This window comes from Magnolia sinica, chromosome 3 (assembly GCF_029962835.1).
Source record: "Magnolia sinica isolate HGM2019 chromosome 3, MsV1, whole genome shotgun sequence".
Classification (NCBI taxonomy): Eukaryota; Viridiplantae; Streptophyta; class Magnoliopsida; order Magnoliales; family Magnoliaceae; genus Magnolia; species Magnolia sinica.
The window spans coordinates 104,744,140-104,767,733 of NC_080575.1; the positions used below are offsets into that span (position 1 = coordinate 104,744,140).

General features: G+C 44.9%; 1 protein-coding gene across 1 annotated transcript; it reads left to right on the forward strand.

The window, feature by feature from the left end:
• The first annotated feature begins 1,896 nt into the window (after positions 1-1,896).
• On the forward strand, positions 1,897-14,088 carry LOC131240528 (probable leucine-rich repeat receptor-like protein kinase At1g35710). The gene is made up of 2 exons (XM_058238807.1): positions 1,897-5,139; positions 13,688-14,088. Exons 1-2 carry the CDS (start codon positions 1,989-1,991, stop codon positions 14,056-14,058), a joined length of 3,522 nt encoding a protein of 1,173 aa, XP_058094790.1. The 5' UTR covers positions 1,897-1,988; the 3' UTR covers positions 14,059-14,088.
• Positions 14,089-23,594: the final 9,506 nt, after the last annotated feature.

A 23,594-nucleotide genomic window follows, 5' to 3' on the forward strand; every position in this document is an offset into this window, starting at 1 on the left:
AATGATCATATTGGCATTGTTACATTCCAATATGAGATTAAATGGCCTATTATAGAAGTTTCTATTTTTTATTTTTCTCTTGTTTGTCTTTTTTTTCTTTTTCTTTTTTTTTTTTTCTAAAAAAATTCATTTCAATTATGGAGGAAGTTTGAAAAAGATATCAGCAGAATGGGTAAAACATCAGCGTATGAATGTCTCCCTTTTACCAATGTTGTTATATCGTTGTTGAACTGTACAAACCATAACACTTCTTTTCATTACATAGCCAAAAGAATTCATCAGAGGCATGAATCTCATTTTCTGTAACCCTTGGCTGGATAGATGGCCCGGTCAATATGGAACTCAGTTTCTTGGTATATTTGGCACTGGAAGTCACATTGTACTCGGTTCTATTCGAGCTACATTTGGCTCTAGCATGCCCAACACATACACACATGCGCGTCATAATTACATCAGTGACTGAATTTGACCCAAACAGAAGGTAGAAACAAACTCGGACGGAAACTTCTCCTTCTCTCATCCTTTCTCCACTGGTTGCTGACTCTGCGCCTCTTCTTTTATATGCAACCAGAAACAAAATTGCATGGAATCCAAATCCAAATAAGTAGCTGCCATGAATACACTTCAAAATGCACTTATTTTCATTTTTCTCTGCCTTTTCTCTCTTTCCTCGCACACATCAACAACATTGTCAGCATCAGCTACAACAGAAGCAGAAGCTCTCATGAAATGGAAAACTAGCCTAACTTTCCATTCCCTGAATTCATGGTCCATCATTTTCACCTAACTCATTTTAGGGCTTGAACCACCAAAGCAGGCTTATTCAAGACTCAGGCAATGCCACAGCACAGGGAATAGCAGTAAGGATAAGGACATGCACCACCACTAAAACTTTCATGCACCTGCTAAAGGCGTGGACCAGGACTTTATATGGGTTTTTGCTACATCATGAGTTGTCTAACCTTATGAATGGGTTACTCCTTCACCAGGAAAGCATCAATAAAGGCTGTCGCATTCCAATTGTTCCCCTGGTGTGGGCTTGATTTCTAGGCTCCTATCCTAACATGGAATGGAGAAATTGAACGCAGAGTGTATTTTATACAAACATGATGGTGACTCACCAACACTGTGTTTTTTGTTGCCTGTGTCTTGGTATTTAAATAATAATAATAATAAAATTTGGTAGGTAATGGCCTTATCATCCATTGCATAATGGAAACTGTCACCCCCCTAATGCAACACAGGAGTGAGTTGGTCTATTATGGGAAAAAAAAAAAAGGGCCATATTGGTACTGTTACAGCTATGAAAGTTTTTATTTTCAAATTTTCACACACTCTCTCTCTCTTTTTTTTAAACCTTTTTTTCTTCATTTCAATCATGAAAGAAAGAAGCTTAGAATATAATTTTAAACTAAATCTTAACCTATTTTGAGAATCAAAATACAAAATCGAGTGAGATAGAATTGAAGTCGATGGACCAATTTGAAAAATATCAGAAGTGGTCAGGAATTCCTGCTCACATTAAATATGGTAGTACACGTTGCATTACAAGATTGACTTGTCATGGCATTACTCTTGGAGTCAGGCAAACAGCGAGTGGCAACCTGATGGACGATGTAGATCTCCTGCACACAGAGTCCTCATCCCCCTTAGAAATCTAAGGTAGGCACGTGGGGCCTACGTTTCACGTGCCCACCCAAAGTCAGGCAAGAATTTTCTTCCTTAAAATGTGACCAACCATTGTCTCCAACCAAGCCTGAAATCTTGACCAAATTATCAAACCTGTCGCGTCAGGAACTCGACCCTTTTGCAGAGCTGAAACAAGTCAAAGACGTGTGGAAAGTTTAAACATGCTCGGAAGGAAACTTCCCCCTTTCTCATCCTTCTCAGTTTTCACACTGCTTGCTCTGTATCTCTCTTATCCAATCTCTTTTATATGCAACCAGAAACAGAACTGCTAGGAATCCAAATCCAAAAAAGCAGCTGCCATGAAACCACTTCAAAATCCGCTTCTTTTAATTTTTCTATGCCTTTTCTCTCTTTCCTTGCACACATCAGCAACATCATCAGCATCAGCTGCAACAGAAGCAGAAGCTCTCATCAAATGGAAAACCAGCCTAACTTTCCATTCTCTCAATTCATGGTCCATCACCAATGCCAAAAATCTCTGCCATTGGATCGGCATCCGCTGCCACCACAACTCTTCCACTGTTGTCAAAATAAATCTCCCCGACTCCGATCTCAACGGCACTCTCGATGAATTCGACTTTTCATCTCTTACCAACCTCACCCACCTCGACCTCAGTTTAAACAACCTCCACGGTGGGATCCCACCCAACATCTCTGCTCTCTCGAAACTCACCTACTTGGACTTCAGCAGCAACTACTTCTCTGGACAAGTCCCACCCGATATAGGAAGCCTCTCAGAGCTCATCGAACTCCGTCTCTCCGAGAACAGCCTCACAAGCCCAATCCCGCACCAGCTTCTCAGCCTCCAAAAGGTACGGCACCTCTCACTCTCCTTCAACAAGATATCATCGGAATTCCCGCCATTCATTCTCAGTTGCAGGAATCTGACATACCTTGATCTTAGAGCCAACTCGTTTAGCGGACCGATTCCCACCGATCTTTCTAAACTTCCTGGGCTCAAAGTCCTCCTACTGGGGAAGAATAGATTCACCGGCACAATCCCACCACAGCTGGGATCAATCTCAAGTCTCCGTGCCCTCGAACTTAATGAAAACCTGTTAGGTGGACAAATTCCGTCTTCTCTAGGTCATCTACGATCACTTCGACGGCTCAGTCTCAACAGCAATGGATTGAATTCTACCATCCCCTCTGAGCTCGGCTTCTGTGCTAACCTTGTCTTCGTAGATCTCTCTATAAACAGCCTCACAGGCATCTTACCTCCTTCTCTGTCCAATCTAACCAAGATATCTGAGCTCGGGATCTCAAACAATAAGCTCTCAGGCGAGATTTCACCTTACTTAATCACCAATTGGACGGAGCTGGTCTCATTGCAGTTACAGATCAATGAACTCAATGGAAGGATCCCGCCTGAGATCGGCGGATTGTCCAAGCTCAAAATCCTTTTCCTCTATCGGAATAAGCTCTCAGGTCCGATCCCACATGAGGTGGGGAACTTAAGGAACTTGTTAAATTTAGACCTTTCCGATAACACGATTACCGGTCAGATCCCACCAAGTTTAGGAAACCTGAAACAGCTCAAGATCTTGAATCTCTTCTCCAACAATCTCACAGGAAACCTCCCACCTGAGATAGGAAGCATCGCATCCCTACAACACCTTGAGCTTCACACCAATCGGTTGCAAGGTGAGCTGCCGAAAACCATCTCTTACCTCAAAAAACTGAAACTCTTCTACATCTACACCAACAACTTCTCCGGCAGCATTCCGAAAGATTTTGGGCAGAAGAGTTCCCTGGTCAATGTCAGCTTCTCCGACAACAGCTTCTCTGGCAAACTGCCACCATCGATATGCAGTGGACTCTCCCTCATGCGTTTCACGGTGAATGGAAATAATTTGTCGGGTCCGTTGCCGAATTGCTTGCGAAATTGCTCGAATTTAATCAGAGTGCGGTTCGAAAGGAATCGTTTTACAGGGGACATCTCGAAGGCATTCGGAGTCCATCCGAAACTAGGGTACGTCGATCTCACCGGGAATCAGTTCACAGGCGAGCTTTCACCTGAGTGGGGAGAATATAACGCACTCACTAAGTTGCATATAGCAGAAAACAGAATTTCAGGCAAAATTCCAAGAGAGCTTGGGAACCTTACTCAACTGCAAGATCTGAGCCTGTCCTCAAATCGCTTGACAGGAACCATGCCTCCTGAACTGGGTAACTTGAGTATGCTATTCAAGCTTAATTTGAGCAACAACCAGATATTAGGCAATATCCCTTTCAAGATTGCCGACTTATGTGAGCTCCAAGATCTCGATTTGTCAGCAAACATGATTACTGGCAGTATTCCTGAAAACCTTGGAGATTTCATTCGCTTAATAAATCTGAATTTAAGCCATAACCGATTATCAGGAGAGATACCGTTTCAGCTTGGCAATTTGGTTTCTTTGCAGTCACTTCTAGACCTCAGCAGCAATTTTCTATCTGGGGTGATCCCTGAGAACCTGGGGAAGCTAACATCACTCGAAAATCTCAATCTCTCTCATAACAATCTCTCAGGCAGAATTCCATCGGCGTTGTCTAGGATGATTAGTTTACAATCTGTCGACTTGTCATATAACAAGTTAGCGGGTCCCATCCCAGACACCAAAGCATTCCAAGATGCTTCATCGGACGCATTCATCGGGAACTCCGGCTTATGCGGTGATGATGCCAAAGGAGTGCCCCCTTGTTCTACTACTTCCCACGGCAGTTGGAAACTGAAGAATCACATGAAGATCATCTTACTCGTCACCATCCCAATTGCCACCATTACGTTACTAGCGACCGCCATCTTAGTATTACTTCTAAGTAGGAAACCAGTGCGATCAATGGCCAAGATCGAGAGTCCCAAGGAAGAGACAATCCAAGTCTCGATATGGGAAAGAGAAGGCCGATTCACGTTCAATGACATCGTAAAATCAACTGATCGCTTCGACGAGCGTTACTGCATTGGGAGAGGCGGGTTCGGGAGTGTCTACAAAGCAGAGTTGCCAACGGGTCAGATTGTCGCAGTGAAACGCCTCCACATATCGGATTCGGGCGACGTCCCGGCCCACAACATGAGGAGTTTTGAGAATGAGATCCGAGCATTGACGGAGATCAGGCACAGGAACATAGTCAAATTGTACGGCTTCTGTTCGAGCAACGGGCGCTTGTACTTGGTGTATGAGTATATGGAGAAGGGTAGTTTGGGAAAAGTGCTATACGGAGAGGAAGGGAGTGGGAAGTTGGATTGGGTGACGAGGGTGAAAGTTATCCAAGGGCTGGCGCACGCTATCTCCTACATGCACCATGACTGCTCGCCTGCTATTGTGCATCGGGACATATCGGTAAATAACGTGTTGTTGGAGGCCGGATATGAAGCTCGGCTATCCGATTTCGGAACTGCGAGGCTGCTGCGCGCTGACTCGTCCAACTGGACTACTGCTGCCGGGTCTTATGGCTACATGGCCCCAGGTGTGCGTTTCTTCTACACATTCTTCACATTGCTTTTTCATCATACACTTAAGCTTGCTTGCTGGCTTCCAAGCTTATTACTAAGGGAAAACGCGCTAGCGCGCCTGAATTGATAGTCGTTTTGAAGCTGGTTCCTTTTCATTCATTCATTGATTGATTCAAGATAGCTTTACCTTGCTTCCAAGTCGAAGCGCTAGCTGTAGAAGCTAGTCGCCAGAAGCGAAGCGATCTTCCCGGCCCGGAAGGAGGCCTTTTTTCTGGCGCGGAAGCTACCCCTTATAAAATGAATAAGGAAGAAGGAATTAGCATTAGAAAGACTACAGAGGCATTCCGGGCCGACTACAAGACTACAACTATACAATACAAGTCATGAGCGATAACAAACCCAAGCCGGATAGGCTGAAGCCTTTTTTAATTTTTAATGTCGAAAGCCCCACAGCTTGTGCTAATTCCACGCGTGGCCCAGCTTACACACTTGATGCCACTTCTGCAATATCGGATCTGTACATCAGGTGGGTTTCATTCCATTTGCTGCCTAGATCAAGAATCTGGCGAGGCCGTTTATCAGGTGGATCACAACATGCGAAAGGAGTGTATGGCTGAAGAAACGGGACCAAGTTTCATATAATTCAGCCCGCCTGATGAGTGGATACTCTGATTGCACTCTGATTGTCGGGAAAGAATTTCTAAGCAGTAAGCCCCATCTGATGAACATATTAGGTTATGCTAGATACGTTGTGCACGCACCCTTTCCGATTTTCGAAATGGTAAAGCGGTGCCTGAGAAGGGATTCTTAGCAAAATAACCACATGGTATGGCCATGTAGCAAATGGCCTCCCTTACAAAGTATTACTTCTTTTAGTCACTTTACAGTAAATGGAAATTTTAAGGGACAATGCCCTGCGTGGGGCCCAACACCCGTAATGATGCGGGAGGAATTTGGACTGCATGTTGCGTAAGTGCGTGGGGCCCAACACCCGTAATGATGCGGGAGGAATTTGGACTGCATGTTGCGTAAGCCTAGGGGGTAAACACTGTGGAGGCCACCATGGTGTTTATGAGAAATCTATGCGCTTCACGCGTTTTGCTAAATTATTCTACCACATGACACCAAAAAAATGAGTTAGATCTAAAGCTCAAGTGGGCCACACAACAGAAAATTGTGGAGATATTACGCCTATTGTTGAAACGTATGTATGGATGTAGAAGCTTTGAATTAGGCTAATATTTTTATTCTTTTAGTTCATCCCAATTATAAGGACTGTGTGAAGAATATTCGGGCCATTTTATAAAGGGTTACAATTGCATATAAACATCACAGTAGAACCCAAAAAGGTTTGAATGGTAGGCAATCCCTTTCCACCATTTCCAGTCATGTGGCCCATTTAAGTTTCAGATCTATCTAATTTTTGTCTTACATTAAGACATGATCTCCAAAGATGGATGGACAGAGTGGATTTCCCACAAGCATCACGGTGAGCCCAACATAGCTTTGGGTGGTAGAAACTTCCTACGAAAGGCTTTTGCTGGAAATCCATGTCATGTCATGGGACATAAAGGGAACTGGGTAACATGACCTAGCTAGAGATGTATGGCCCCATGGGTCCCATTGTGATATATATAGTTTATCCATTGTGATATGCCCCAAAATTATGTATATTAGAGGCTCAAGTGGACCACACCACAGAAAGCAGTGAGATTTAAAACCTACCATTGAAAACTTCACGGGGACTATAAAATTTTTTAATGTAACTCATTATTTGGCCCATGCCATGGTTTTAAATTAAATTTTGAATCCAATGGACAGAGTGGATTCGACACATATCTCATGATGGGCCACATAACCATTATCATACGACAACCATGACCCAAACCCTTAATTGACACATAACTACTTTGATTGACATATGTTAAAGGTTGAAGTTGATATAATTGTTCACCTAAAGTAGTGCATTACAAAATCCAAATTATATCTCCTTCATTGTCTTACACATGACAACCACAACCATTCCTCTCACCTCAAACCTCTTCCGACAATCACTTCTTCTCACGACAACAACCATGACCATCCCTCTTTATCCACAACTCAAAGTGACTTTCATATATAAGAAAATACTATTTCGCAAAAAAATAAAATAAAACAATCCATTCAAAATATCTTCCATATATCAGTGGCTTTCATATCTAAGAAACGTGGTTGTCGAAGCAAAAACAACACTCGTTTTTAAGGTATAAAAGTTGTTGGTTGTGCCCATACATCAAAGAAGTTTATGGCAGTGACTATGCGCCTGAAAATGCAGTTGAAGGGGTGGTGGTGGGTCTTAGAAAGATGCATTTGAAAAAGAAGAAGAATATTTTCAAGAAAACAAATGAAGAAGAAGAAGGAGGTCCGTATGATTATTAGGTTCCAAAGCAGGGGCATTTTCGTTCGCTAATTCTCCAAAAAGTAGTTAGAAGACTAAAGAAAGAACATTTTGTAGAGAGATATGTGGGTGCATATATCCTTGTCCAAAGTAACTTTGATACTCTAATGGGAAGCTATCACGAGAGGATAGATGGGGATTGAACGACCACCGTTGAAACATTTATATGGCCACCTAAGTTTTGTATCAAGCTAAGTTTTATGTGTTTTCAGTTTATCTTAGCGTGGTGGAGGTCATATAAACATACAATGTGAATGGCAAGAAGGCTTCAACGTAGGCATTTCTTTCCCCACTTTTCTCTCCCGTGGCCTCCCTTAAATTTAGACCCATCTCATTTTTTGTCTTATGTCCTGAACGGATGGACAAGGCAGATTTCTCACAAGCATCACTATGGGCCCCGCTTATTTCCCAACACAGGAACTTCTCACCAAAGCTTTTCCCAGGCAATTCGTGTATAATTTTATTCATGTTAGATAATAAAGAGTTGGTGCACTGGTTTGTACTAATGGATCCATACTCCCTAGGTTGGTGGAAAAAGGGAGTGGATTGGGCGTTGATTGGGTACTACCCCCACCAAGACCTAGCTAGAGATGGGCAGTCCTGTTGGGGTCCCCTCCTTTTTAGGTTCATGCCCTAAGATGTTCTGTTAAAATGGACAGACAATGTGGATACAACATGTAGATTACAGTGGGCCCCATAGAGCCCCTGATAGGTTTGTCCATCTCTGGATAGGTCCAGTACCCAATTTGCATTTGAGCAGATTAGGTGAGACCCCAGACTCACCCTAAAGAGTGGGGCCCTTACCGTGGGGCCCACCTTTATGTATGTCTTTTGTATCGACATCGTCCTATGGTTTTTTCCAAATCATTTTAGGGCATTATGCAAAAAATGAAGCAAATTCAATCATCAGGTGAACCATACCATCAGAAACGGTGGTGATTCAATGCCATATGGCTAAAGACTTCTCAATGGGCATATCATTAAAAGCTTCTTAGGATGCACTTTAATGTTTTCGTAGCATTTATTTGCCATCCAATTTGTTGATAAGGTCACATAAGCCTGGATGAAGGGAAAAAACAAATATCAACTTGATCCAAAACCTCTGTGGCCTAGTAATGGCTAATCACCATTGTTTCTTATGGTATGGTCCACCTAATCATAAAAAACTTCTGTGTAGATAATGCCATAAAATGATGTGGAAAAATAGATGGACGGTGTGGATACGGAATACATACATTTAGGTGGATCCTGTGGTAAGGGCAACACCATCTTGAGTGAGTCAAAGGTCTCACCTAATCCGGTCCTATGGAAGAGGCCACTAATTTATGGGCCCTACTTAGAAGCGTGATGCCTCAATGAGACCTTTTAAATTACTGGTATGCATTCCTTCCGTCAGTGCCCCATAAATAAATGGTTAAAGAAAAAAAAAAAGTATAGCAATGATCAATTAGAAGGCGCAAAAGAATTAATGGCTAAAATCTTTCAATCATAAAGGTATTTGGTTCCTTGTGAGAAAATTGAAGAAGTTTTATATTATCATAGAGTGGGATGGAAGATATGCACATACTTAGAAATAGTTGGTTCTAAAATACAAAGATATAGCAGAAAATCCAAAATAATAAACCACAAATAACAAGAGATGAATCTAGAGAGGTGAGGAACGTTATTGTCACTATCTTAAAGACATATTTGCCCCCGTAGGAAGACGACCCCTGATGCACTAGGTCCAAGAAAGTCTGCCCCAGGATACAACAACTCTCCTCCAAGATAAGCAGCTTGGATCAGGTACACTCACGATCTCAGTCACACGAACTCAAGAAAACTATAGTTATTTTACCTGGAAAGAACTCGGAAAAAAACCATAGAGACGATAGATTTTCTGAATAGATTTGTAATGGTGAGGAGATGTCTTTTGTTAAGGAAAAGTAGGTGATCGTTGGGATCGAGGCGCATGTGAGCGGTGTAATAAATGCATGTCGGCGCATACCTGCTCATTAATTATCAAGTAGATGTGTAACAGCTCTTTATCTTCTCATACATGATTAAGCCAAAACATATGCAGAGAAAATCAAAAGTATCCTATCAATGACACACCACACCTTGCCGCGGCGCATATGCATGAGGTTTCTCCCATGCCATACCTTTGTTTTCCAATGCATAGGATAAGTGAGGGGTTTTAATATAAATACTTAGTTTTCGTAACAACTTTCTAATGTGGAATAAAACTAAACATAATTAAGGTAAGTTAGTTAACAAAGGCAAAAACCAATTGTTTCTAGATTTTTCAAATCTAATTTAAAAACATTTCAATCCAACTGAAATTACTTAAAAATTGCACACGTGGGGTACAAGTTAAACTCAACTATCTAAAAATTACACTATTTAATTACCTAACTATTAGATTGGTGGATATTTATTGTACGGATGGGAATGAAAAAAATATAATATGACCCCTAAATATCTGGAAATCTTTGCAGGTTAGCTTTAACACCTAACCCAATAGCGCAATGTGTGTTTTCTGTGGTCCACTATGATGAGGGCATGAAAACCAATCCATCTGTCAAGTGTGCACCGTGTTGTGGGCCACACCACACGGTACAGTTGGGATGGAGAGGCTCACCATTATAAGCCTTCCAGATGATGTGTGGGCCCATTGTTTTTCTTATATGTCATCCAATCCATTTAGAAATTGTCCCCCACCAGGGTTAACGCACACTAAGCGCTTTAGCATCTCCACTCTAATCCAATAAAAGCTTTTCAAATAAGAGCCACTCTAATAAGTTTTTTTTTTTTTTTAAATAAAAATAAAAAATTCTAACTCTTGTTTTAAATAAGCCTATTTAGTAAACTAGTTTTTAAAAATAAAAAATAATAATAAAAACAAAAACTCTTATATGAAATAAGCATGTTTGGTCAAACATTTAACTAAGAGTCTTTCTAGGGGTAGTTGATATCATTTTTAAATATTACAACAACTTTGGTATAAGAGTAATCTAGATGATTGTTTTGATAGATCTTATCATAAATTGACCGTGCCCCAAATGGCAAAAGAATGAATGCGTAGTACCTTCATGTTTTAAGACATTTGGGCCATCCATTATGTTGAATGTTGGATGTGGATCCTCCATTATATGGAGCCCACCTTTGATGTTGATCCTCCGTCATATAGGCTAAACCTTCAAAGTGAGTCGTCTATCATGCGAGGCTTGTCTTGGATGTAGACCGTTCATCATTAGGGGTTGACCTTTGACGTGGACCATCCATTATGTGGGGACCATCTTGATATAGGTCATCTATCATGTGGGGCCTACCATCAATGCTAATTGTCCTTTATGTGGGGCTCCTCAATGTCCAGTACGCACCACGTGGAATCTACATTTGATGTATCCATCGTGTGGGTCCGACTTTCAAAATGGGTTATCCATCATATAGGGCCCACTCTTGATGACCACCATCCATCGTGTGGGGCACACCTTCTATGTGGATCATCCATCATGTTGGGCCACTTTGCATATGGGTTGTCCATCATGCGAGACCTTGGATATAGACCATCCATTAGGTGAGGCCCACTTAATATGGATTGTCCATCACAAGGGACCACACTTTGATGTGGAACATCTATCATGTGTGGCCCACTCCATCCATTATGTGGGCCACCTTGATGTGTACCATTCATTATGTGGGGCCCCCCTTCAATACTGATTGTTCATCATATGGGCCCACCTTTGATGTCAACAGTCCATCACGTGGCCCCACCTTTGATGTCCATAGTCCATCATGTGGGCCCACCTTTGATATCCATCATACATTATGTGCGTCCCGCCTTCGATGTGGAACGTTCATCAAGTGGGGCCCACTTAACGTGTATGGTCCATCTTGTTGGGCCACCGTTTGATGTGGGTCATCCATCATGTGAGGCTCACCTTTGATGTGAACCATGCATTATGTGGGCCCACTTAATATGGACCATTTATCATGTGGGAGGCACCTTCAATATGGGCCGTTTATCATACAAGCCCACCTTTGATGTCCATCATCCATGTGGGTCCCACCTTTTCTATGAACTGTCCATCTTGTGGGGCCCACTTGATGTAGATAGTCCATCATGCAAGGCCACATTTTGATGCAGGTCATCATCATGTGGGACCCACCTTAATGTTCACCATCCATCATGTGGGTCCCACCTTTGTTGTTGACCGTCCATCATGTGGAGCCCAACCTTCAACATGGGTTTTTCATCATATAGGCCCACCTTTGATTAGAGGTGGGCACTGGACGACTCGATCCGTCTAACTCGACTCATCTAACTCGTTCAAATCCGACTCAACCCAAATCGATTGGGTGAGTCGGTCTGAACCGAGTATGCTTCGCCCAATCCAAACTCAAACCAAGTTGAGTTCGAGTTACCCAGTAACTCGACCCGAAACTCGATCCGTTTAGACTCGACTCAATCCAAAACCCGACTCTCTAACCCTACCGCCTCACCATACCCCAACTCGATCCCAAACACACACACACACACACACACACACACACACTCTCTCTCTCTCTCTCTCTCTCTCTCTCTCTCTCTCTCTCTCTCTCTCCCCCTCCTCCTCCTCCTCTTCCAAGCCCGACAACCCACCACCATCACCCTCTTCCTCCTCTCTCTCTCCTCTTCACTCCCTCCCTCATCCTCCTCCTCTTCCAAGCATGTCAATTACCCACCACCATCACCCTCCTCCTCCTCCTCCCTCCTCTCCACTCCCTCCCTCCCTTCATCATCTCTCAATCCGACTCGATGCCAACTCAACCCGACTCAATTCTTCTGACTGGATCGGACTTAGTCCGAATCAATCCAGGCCAGATCGAACTTAAATCAATTCAGGCATGCTGAACTCAGTATCAAGTCAGATCGAGTTTGGGTCAAGCCTATTTCAAAACCAAATCGAGTCGAGTCAGCCCTAACTCGGTCCGACTCGACTCGATGCCCAACTCTACCTTTGATGTCAACCTTTTATCATGTGGTCCCACCTTCAATGTCCACCATCCATCATATGGGTCACAGCTTTGATGTGGGTTGTCCATCATGTGGGTCCACACTTTGATGTGGGGCATCCATTATATAGGGGGCCACCTTTGATGTGACCATGCATTATGTGAGCCCGCCTTGATCTAGACCATTCATCATGTGGAGCCCCACCTTCAAAATAGGTTGCTCATTATGTGGGTCCATCTTAGAGAGACTGTAAAGAGAAGACAAAAGGGTAGGATGGGAATTACTTCAAAAGTTTGAGGACAAACTTGTTCAAAAATTAAGTAAAAATGTTTACCGGCTTAAGCCAAACAAGCTCTAAAAGAGAAAGTAACCTCCCCTCACTTATTTTTTAAGAACTTTTAAACTTATTTCAAAAAAAAAAAGCTCTAAAATTAGAGATTTACCAAATACTTTAATTAAAAAATAAGAACTTTTTTAAATTAGTAAATATTTTTAGAGTAAACAAATAAGCTCTTATAAATAGAGATGCCAAACACCTCCTAAAATCAGCCCATTCAAAGGTTCAGGTGGTCCGCACCACTAGATTTTAGAGGTTTAGCATGATTTAAATGGTGTGGCCCATCTAAGTTTTGGATTTACATTATTTATTTATTTTTATTTTTTTTGGGCGCCAAGGAAAACTTAGGTGGAGAACATGATCAACTGATTGCAGGTGATGCACGAATTACTGTGGGCCCCACACATCGGATCGTAGGTTAAACTCAACCTACAAACTTCTTGTTCATTCGGAGATGGACTAGTCTGGATTCATCACCACGTGGTTGTACGATTGATGAATCCAAATTCTCTATTTGGTGGGCCTCACTCTAGATGGTCCACAATAGGTAAACCACAGATCAGGCAGTCCCAATCGATGGGATGGTGAAAACAGAATGTTTTATCGCCCAGATTCAAATGAAGAAACTCCATCAATTATAAGATAGCTAGTATAATGCATTACTTGAGGGTCCTACCAGGTGGTCTAGATTCAGTGAGCAGAAATTTTCTAAAATCGAAACCAATACAACCCAAAAGACATAAGCTTTCTTTTATAGGTGTTTTAACCTTTAATTAGCAATTCTAGTGATATTAGTGTGGTAATGTGCAGAGCTTGCTTACACAATGAAGGTTACAGAGAAATGCGATGCATATAGTTTTGGTGTGGTAGCACTGGAGGTTTTGATGGGTGCACACCCAGGGGAGCTCATCACCTCCCTATCATCATCATCAACATCATCCAATGCCCAAGATGCATTGTTGAAAGATGTACTGGATCAACGTCTTCCGCCCCCGACTGGCCAGTTGGCAGAGGAGGTGGTCTTCACGGTTAAGATGGCCCTTGCATGCACGAAGGCCAACCCTGAGTCACGGCCCGCAATGCGTTTCGTGGCGCAAGAGATGTCTGCTCACACCCAGGCGTATCTATCTGAGCCCTTCCGCACCATTACCATCAGTGAGTTGACCAGCTTTCAGAAGTGAGCCTACATTCTCTCTTGGGTGCAAAGATTAAAAAAAAAAAAAAAATCCGCTACGTTACACCTTATGCGTCGCGTGAACGGGTTGCGTCAGGAGGGAAGCAGATTACATGCTCAGTAAACTCTATGGGGCTCACTGTCTTTTATGTATTACATTCATTTTATCAATATTACATATTACTTTTGTAGTTGGAATGTTATGCAATATTACATATTGCTTTTGTAGTTGGAATGTTATGCATGCATCTTTCCTATCAGTAATGCATCATTGGATAGATATGAAGAATGTATTTTGTTATCAGTAAAGGATATAGGATTTTGGACTCATATATGGAAGGTATGACTATTTAGAGTTTGTTGGATATTCATATGCATATTATGCTAGCTTCATTGATACTAAGAAGTTCACCTCAAGTTACATCTTTATGATGGTTGATCAGTTTGTGTTTTGGAAGAGTGTGAAACAGCCGACGACAACCCCATCTACTATGGAAGCTTAGTTTATTGATTGTTATTGTTGATGCAAAAAATCGGTACACCTCCTTCTGAGTTGTCACCTACACAAGAAAGATAGAAAAGGGACCCTGGCTAGAGCCGGGGAACCTGCGATGCTTAAGTCAATGACTGGACAAGAAAGGAGGAGTTTTTGAAGTATTTTTTTGCATACCTTTCATCTTAGAAAGTCCTTCTTTTATAGGAGCAAGAGGTCCTAGCGTGCGAGGATTCTCTTTCCCGTTTTTAGGAGATTTGATTTGGTTATAATCTATTCATGGATTCTGCCCAATTCCGAGATCTTCGAGGTTGGGAATCCTTTTACAAGATTTCCTGGACAGCATTTGAATTTACACTGTCTCTTCCTTACTTGGCTCGGCCGCAACCGACTCAGCTAATAACTGAGCCTCGGCTAACCATAAGGTTTATGCTTTTTGCCTTCTGTCGGACGGAACAGAATCGACCTATGACCGATGTTCTTCCTTAATTCGATAGCCGACGCTATAATCGACCTCATATGGGTCGGTTTTATAGTCGGTCAGGTGGCTTTTAGTTTTAGGGCCTTAATCGGCCTCTTTAAACGTTGCTACCTCATTAGCTGAAGCAACTTCATATGTCTTATGTATCTCGCCTATGGCTCGTGACTCTTTTACTCTCGGTCAGGATTCATTTCCTACGAATCCGAGCTAAGTCTCTGCTTTAGGCTTCGTTTTTCCTCGGTCACCCCTGGAGCCTCAGATTCTTGGACAGTGTTAGTAGAGTTGGTCTATTACATAACCGGATCTCTAGACTTATCATATTTTTTCCCCAACAGTAAGCGCCCTACTCCTTGTGTTAGCCATGTCGACACTAAGGAGTAACGAGCTTTTAAATCGGTGTGCATTGAAAACCGAGGTTATGATGGAGCATTTAATACTTCTTGTGTCGTTCTCAACGTACATCGGTTCGTTACTCAAGGTCGCACGAGCGGACAGCCGTCAGACTGTTCTGTTCGCTTATGAGAGTCGGACACGTGGCGAGAGCGTTAGTTACATCAATCGGCGTGCGCCACGCGTCGGGCGGGGGAGTCGAAGAAGGCGTTGATTCGACTCCTCCTTAAATGCCTCTGCCACATTGCAGGGCTACAAAAGGGAGGAGTGAGATTCATTTCCCATTTCCGCACGTCCGCTCCTTCAATTCTCGTTTGCTTTCCTTCTCTTCTTCCTGTCCACGCATCCCGCCATTTTCTCCATTGTTTTCGTCCTTCTTTTCCTTTTTACTTCTCCAGCTGTACACTTTTTGCCTCTTTGGTGAGTCCTTTCCCTCCCCTTCCTTTTCATTTTTTTAATGGCAATGCATTCTTCAAGTCCCCGGGAGGAGATTTCTGGTGATGAGGACGAAACGAGACATGTCTAGAATGTCTCAGAATCGCCCTCATTGCTGACGGAGATGGCAATAGGCGCTAATGAGGCCTTCCAGTACTCTAAAAGAGTGTTTGGAACTTCAGCTGAGCGTCCCGCTTCGACAGGTCCTTCTGGCGAAGGGGCGTGTCTGGTGACTGCCCCTGGTAGACCTAACCCCCGTTTTCCTGGGGATGAATTGGAAGAAGAGGATGAAGAGTTCGAGGAAACCACTGAATCGGTTCCTCTTAGGAGATCAGCACGCACCGTTGAGTCGGCAGATGTGGAAGAAGAGGAAGCTGAGGGAGGGGAGGCTAGAGACGAGCAGAGGGGTCCGATTCCCTCGGTTTTGACCGAGGCAGACTAGGACAAAATTCGAGTCGGGTATCACATCCCCGACTCAGTAATTCTTCGTCTTTCCCTCCCGAGCGAATTACCCAACCATCCTCCTCCTGGGATGGTCGCAATTTTCAAGTTGCCATGCAATGTGGCCTGCGTCTGCCCCTTAAACCCGTTGCTCGGGATTTTCTTTCCCGACTCTAAATTGCTCCCGAGAAGATAGTTCCAAGTGGGTGGAGGAACTTATTCGGATGTTTAGTGCTGTGGGCTAAGGCAGAGCAGCCCCCACTGACCATTGATGAGTTCCTCTATCTGTACTAAGTACAGCCAAACCCTCAGCAGCCCGGATGATACTTTTTGAGCACTTACGGAATAAAGGCGGTTCTTTGATAACCGACCCTTTTACCTCTAACAAGCACTGGAGAGAGAGGTGGTTCTGGGTATGTGGTCGTTAGGTGATTGCCGAGTCTGGGCTCTTTAAACCTCGCATTCCTCGGCCATTCTCTGAAGCAGGTGACTCGGCAGTCCTTTTTGTGTCTTTTCTTACTATGATTCTTCTGAGTCTGACTGAACGCGTCTTTGTAGACATTCCCAAGAAAAGGCCGAAGTTAGGCGCCAACGCTTTAGATCGGATCAAGGAGCTGAAGGCGCTTAGTCCGAAAGATCGGTCTTGGAAGAATCTTCTCCAGCCAAAAAGTCTTCTTCTCTCGAGCCTTGACTCCTCCGTAATAGGTATCCTCTAATTATTCCGACGTGTTTCTTCTGGATTTTTCTTAACTTTTTTACCTCGTCTAATACAGATATAGCTGAAGCTCAGCCTCTTCTGAAACCAGCGTCCAAGATGAAAGCTCCACCAAGGTCGGTGCTTCTTTCGGAGTCTCGACCATCGAAGAAGCATAAGTCGGCCCCCAAAGCTATGGAGCCATCCGCTCCGGCCGACCCTGCTCCGGTCGTCCCGACCATTGTTGTCCTCTCTGACCATGAAGAGAGGGCGGAAGAGGTGGACGCGGTTCCTGCCGATTCCCAGGCGGCCCCTGAGCCAAGACCCGTTGCTGAGCGGGTCTCGGAGCCGAGAGAGGAGCAGAAAGGGGAGCCCGCGGGAGGGAGGGCGATTCAACAGGAGTCTTCGCCTTTCTAGCGGATCGTGTCAGGGATGGTCCCTTAGGCCATTGGTCATGGGAGCGAGAGAGACTTTGCTAGTCTCTACAATGCTCCTTCGACACAAACTCTCGGTCATGCGGCAAAGATACTCCTTGAGGTAACGCTTGTGGTCTTTTTTTGTTTATGATTTCTTATATCGGTGACTTAGTCTTGCTTCACATTCTTCTTTTACAGTTGGCCCCTTGTTTGGTTAAGGCCTGCTCAAATCTAACTGTGGCTCAAAAATAGACAGCTGAGGCGGAAGCTAAAGCTGAGGTTGCCATGACTTGGGCTAGCATTCTGTCGAGTGAGTTGGGACTCGCTAAGAAGGCCACTGATGACGCCAAAGCCGAGTGTACTCGCGTGGCAGTGCTACTAACAGAGGCTCAAGAAGAGAGTCGGCGAGTCCATCAAGCTCATACCTCTTACGCGGATAAGTTAGTTCAGACCAAGGGTGAGGTTGAGGCAGCCATTTAGAAGGCCATAGACGAGGCTACGAAGGCCAAAGAAGCCAAGGATCAGGCTGTACATGCCTTTCTTGAATTCCAAGAGTTTGAGGAAGAGAAGGATCGCTTGTATCAGAGTGGATACACAGCTTGTATCATGGTGATGAAGGAATCCTTTCCTAACCCCGATCTCTCGGGATTTGAAGAAGGTGTCGCAGATTCTGAGGAGCCGGAGGCTGAGGCCGCTGAGTCTGCTGATGCTGCGGCTAGTGTCGAGGTCGAGGCAGCTCCTGAGGTGGCTGAGATTGCTCCAAGTTGTGGTAGCTGAGTCTGAACTACTTAGCTCCTGGTGGACCTTGGAGCTAAATTTTTGGTACCATCATCAGCTCTATTTTTGCACTCACACTAGCTTTTGGCACTGACACTAGCATTTGGTTTTTGGCACTCACACCAGCAAGCATACCAATCTTCAAGGCCGACTCGAGAGCATCCGCAACCAAGAGAGGATTTCTCATGTTGAAGTCGAATATCTCTGCCTTTATTTTTGTTACTTTCTCAATGTAATGCGGCAGTAGAGCCTGATGTAACCCAATGTAAAATACTTGGAGTGATCAATGAACATACCTGGTTTTATTCAATTGACTCGATTTACATGTTTGTAGTTTTTGAGTTCTCTCTTTTTTTAAAAAAAACATATTGCTAGGCCGACTTAGGGGTAGTAGATTTTTAGATGCTCGCATTCCACGGATGAGGCAGCAATCGTCCGGTTAGGTCTTCCAACCGGTACGTTCCTGGTCGGATGGTGTTTGAGACGACATAGGGTCCTTCCCCTGGTGTGCCCGTGCCAACTCCTTAGTATTAAGGAATGTTTTCTGGAGGACCATGTCCCCAACTCGAAAACACCTGACTTTGACTCTGGTATTGTAGAACCGAGCTACTTGTTGCCGTCGAGCCATTATTCGTAGCCAAGCTTTTTCCCTTTGTTCGTCCACAAGATCGAGTCTAAGGGCTAAGAGTTCTTCATTATCTTCTTCATTGAACGGATTGACTTGAGTTGAAGGCAACCCGATCTCGACTGGAGTGACAGCTTCCAAGCCATAAGCAAGGGAGAAAGGTGTTTCTCCCGTAGCTGTTTGAGCCGTAGTTCAGTATGCCCATAATATTTTTAGGAGTTCTTCAGCCCATGCTCCTTTGGCTCGGTCAAGCTTAGTTAGGGCCTTAATTGGCCTCATTAGACGTTGTTGCCTCGTTAGCCGAGTCAACTTCATGCGTCTTATATATCTCGCCTATGGCTCGTGACTCTTTTACTCTTGGTCGGGATTCATTTCCTACGAATCCGAGCTAAGTCTCTCCTTTAGGCTTTGTCTTACCTCGATTAGGCTTTGTCTTACTTCGGTCTAACATGGTGCCTCGGATTCTTAGGAAGTGTCAATAGAGTTGGTCATATTTTTTCCCCAACAGTAAGCCCCCTACTCCTTGTGTTAGCCATGTCAACACTAAAGAGTAACGAGCTTTTAAATCGGTGTGCATTGAAGACCGAGGTTGTGATGGAGCATTTAATGCTTCTTGTGTCGTTCTCAACGTATATCGGTTCGTTACTCGAGGTCGCACAAGCGGACAGCCATCAGACTGTTCTGTCCGCTTATGAGCGTCGGACACGTGGCGAGAGAGTTAGTTACGTCAATCGGCGTGTGCCACGCGTTGGGCGGGGGAGTCGAAGCAGGCGTTGATTCGACTCCTCCCTAAATGCCTCTGCCACGTGGCAGGGCTATAAAAGGGAGGAGCGGGATTCATTTCCCATTTCCACGCGTCCGCTCCTTCAATTCTCGTTTGCTTTCCGTCTCTTCTTCCTGTCCACGCATCCCACCATTTTCTCCATTATTTTCATCCTTCTTTTCCTTTTTTACTTCTCTAACTGTGCACTTTTTGCCTCTCCGGTGAGTCCTTTCCCTCCCTTTCCTTTTCGTTTTTTTATGGCAATGCATTCTTCAAGTCCTCGAGAGGGGATTTCCGGTGATGAGGACGAAACGAGGCCTTCCAGTACTCTAAAAGAGTGTCTGGAACTTCAGCTGAGCGTCCTGCTTCGGCAGGTCCTTCTGGCGAAGGGGCGTGTGCGGTGACTGCCCCTGGTAGACCTAACCCTCGTTTTCCTAGGGATGAATTGGAAGAAGAGGATGACGAGTTCGAGGAAACCACTGAATTGGTTCCTCTTAGGAGATTGGCATGCGCCGTTGAGTTGGCAGATGTGGAGGAAGAGGAAGCCGAGGGAGGGGAGGCTGGAGACGAGCAGAGGGGTCCGATCCCCTCGGTTTTGACCGAGGCAGACTTAGACAAAATTCGAGTTGGGTATCACATTTTCGACTCAGTAATTCTTCGTCTTCCCCTCCCGAGCGAATTACCCGACCATCCTCCTCCTGGGATGGTCGCAATTTCCAAGTTTCAATGCAATGTGGCCTGCGTCTGCCCCTTCAACCCGTTGCTCGGAATTTTCTTTCCCAACTCTGAATTACTCCCGGGAAGATAGTTCCGAATGAGTGGAGGAACTTGTTCGGATGTTCAGTGCTGTGGGCTGAGGCAGAGCAGCCCCCACTTACCATTGATGAGTTCTTCTATCTGTACCAAGTACGGTCAAACCCTCAGCAGCCCGGATGGTACTTTTTGAGCGCTTGGCGGAACAAAGGCGGCTCTTTAATAACCGACCCTTCTACCTCTAACAAGCACTGGAGAGAGAGGTGGTTCTGGGTGTGTGGTCGTTGGGAGACTGCCGAGTCTGGGCTCTTTGAACCTCGCATTCCTCGGCCATTCTCTGAAGCAGGTGACTCGATAGTCCTTTTTGTGTCTTTTCTTACTATGATTCTTCTGAGTCTGACTGAACGCGTCTTTGCAGACATCCCCAAGAAGAGGCCGAAGTTAGGCACCAACGCTTTAGCTCGGATCAAGGAGCTGAAGGCGCTTAATCCAGAAGATCGGTCTTGGAAGAATCTTCTCCAGCCAGAGCATCTTCTTCTCTCGGGCCTTGACTCCTCCGTGATAGGTATCCTCTAATTATTCCAACGCATTTCTCCTAAATTTTGCTTAACTTTTTTACCTCGTCTAATGCAGATATGGCTGAAGCTCGGCCTCTTCCGAAACCAGCGTCCAAGATGAAAGCTCCACCGAGGTCGGTGCTTCTTTCGGAGCCTCGGCCTTCGAAGAAGCATAAGTCGGCCCCCAAAGCTATGGAGCCATCCGCTCCGGCCGCCCTTGCTCCGGTCGTCCCGACCATTGTCGTCCTCTCTGACCATGAAGAGAGGGTGGAAGAGGTGGACGTGGTTCCTGCCGATTCCCAGGCGGCTCCTGAGCCAAGATCCATTGTTGAGCGGGTCTCGGAGCCAGGAGAGGAGTAGAGAGGGGAGCCCTCAGGAGGCGGGACGACTCAACAGGAGTCTTCGCCTTTCCAGCGGATCGTGTCGGGGATGGTCCCTTGGGCCATTGCTCATGGGAGCGAGAGAGACTTTGCTAGTCTCTACAATACCCCTTCGACACAAACTCTCGGTCATGCGGCAAAGATACTCTTTAAGGTAATGCTTGTGGTCTTTCTTTTGTTTATGATTTCTTGTATCAGTGACTTAGTCTTGCTTCACGTTCTTCTTTTGCAGTTGGCCCCTTGTTTGGTTAAGGCCTGCTCGGATCTGACTACGGCTCAAAAACAGACAGCTGAGGCGGAAGCTAAAGCTAAGGTTGCCTTGACTCGGGCTGGCATTCTGTCGGGCGAGTTGGGACTCGCTAAGAAGGCCGCTAATGACGCCAAAACCGAGTGTGCTCGCGTGGACATTCTACTGACAGAGGCTCAAGAAGAGAGTCGGCGAGTCCGTCAGGCTCATGCCTCTTGCATGGATAAGTTGGCTCGAACTAAGGGTGAGGCTAAGGCAGCCATTTAGAAGGCCATCGACGAGGTTATGAAGGCCAAAGAGGCCAAGGATCGGGCTGTACCGGCCTTTCTCGAATTCCAAGAGTTTGAGGAAGAGAGGAATCGCTTGTATCAGAGTGAATACACAGCGTGTATCATGGTGATGAAGGAATCCTTTCCTGACCTTGATCTCTCGGGATTTGAAGAAGGTTCCGCTGATTCCGATGCGCCGGAGGCTGAGGTCGTTGAGTCTGCTGATGCTGCGGCTGGTGTCGAGGTCGAGGCAGCTCCTAAGGTGGCTGAGGTTGCACCAAGTGGTGGTGGCTGAGTCTGAACTACTTAGCTCCTAGTGAACCTTGGAGCTGGATTTTTGGTACCATCATCAGCTCCTTTTTGGCACTCACACCAGCTTTTGGCACTGACACTAGCATTTGGTTTTTGGCACTCACACCAGCTCTCCAAACAGACTGAGTCTTCAGGGCCCGGGAGAGGATTTCTCATGTTGAAGCCGACTGTCTCTGCCTTTATTTTTGTTACTTTCTCAATGTAATGCGGTGGTAGAGCCTGATGTAACCCAATGTAAAACACTTGGAGTGATCAATGAACATACTTGGTTTTATTCAATTGACTCGGTTTACATGTTTGTAGTTTTTGAGTTCTCTCTTTTTTTAAAAAAAACATATTGCTAGGCCGACTTAGGGGTAGTAGATTTTTAGATGCTCGCATTCCACGGATGAGGCAGCAATCGTCCGGTTAGGTCTTCCAACCGGTACGTTCCTGGTCGGATGGTGTTTGAGACGACATAGGGTCCTTCCCCTGGTGTGCCCGTGCCAACTCCTTAGTATTAAGGAATGTTTTCTGGAGGACCATGTCCCCAACTCGAAAACACCTGACTTTGACTCTGGTATTGTAGAACCGAGCTACTTGTTGCCGTCGAGCCATTATTCGTAGCCAAGCTTTTTCCCTTTGTTCGTCCACAAGATCGAGTCTAAGGGCTAAGAGTTCTTCATTATCTTCTTCATTGAACGGATTGACTTGAGTTGAAGGCAACCCGATCTCGACGAGGGTGACAGCTTCCAAGCCATAAGCAAGGGAGAAAGGTGTTTCTCCCGTAGCAGTTCGAGCCGTGGTTCGGTAAGCCCACAGTATCTTTGGGAGTTCCTTGGCCCATGCTCCTTTGGATCGGTCAAGCTTGGTTCAGAGATGTTGTTTGATGATCTTGTTGACTGCCTTAACTTGTCCGTTCGTCTGAGGATGATGAGGTGATGAGTAGACATTTCTGATTTCGAGTTTATTGCCTATATCACGAAAGCTTATATTGTCGAACTGCTTCCCATTATCGGTAACAATGGTCCAGGGTATCCCGAATCGGCAGATAGTGTTCTTCCACACGAAGTGTCTGATCTTCTGCTCAGTTATCTTCGCCAAGGGCTAGGCCTCGGCCCACTTTGAGAAGTAGTCTACGGCTACGACAGCAAACTTGGTTTGGCCTTTTCTCACAGGGAGTGGCCCTATGATGTCGATTCCCGACTGTGCAAAGGGCCAAGGACCGATCATCGGAGTTAGTTCTTCGGGAGGTTGTCTCAGGATAGTCGCGAATCTCTGACACTTGCACATCTCTGAACGAGCTTACGAGCGTTATGCTGGATAGTCGGCCAGTAGTATCCCTGATGTAAGACCTTGTGTGCTAGTGATCGTCCGCTTGAGTGATTTCTGCAGATCCATTCGTGGATTTCCTGTAGTACGTACTCAGCTTCGCTGGGGTTTACGCATCGTAGCAACGAAGCGTAATAACATTTTTTGTATAAAGTCCCGTTAGGTATAGTATAACGGGAGGCTCAGATTTTCAATCGCC

Coding starts and splice junctions, on each gene's coding strand:
- LOC131240528 (XM_058238807.1), top strand. CDS start 1,989: ATGAAACCACTTCAAAATCCGCTTCTTTTAATTTTTCTATGCCTTTTC. Junction 5,140..13,687: donor TTATGGCTACATGGCCCCAG/GTGTGCGTTTCT, acceptor GGTAATGTGCAG/AGCTTGCTTACACAATGAAG.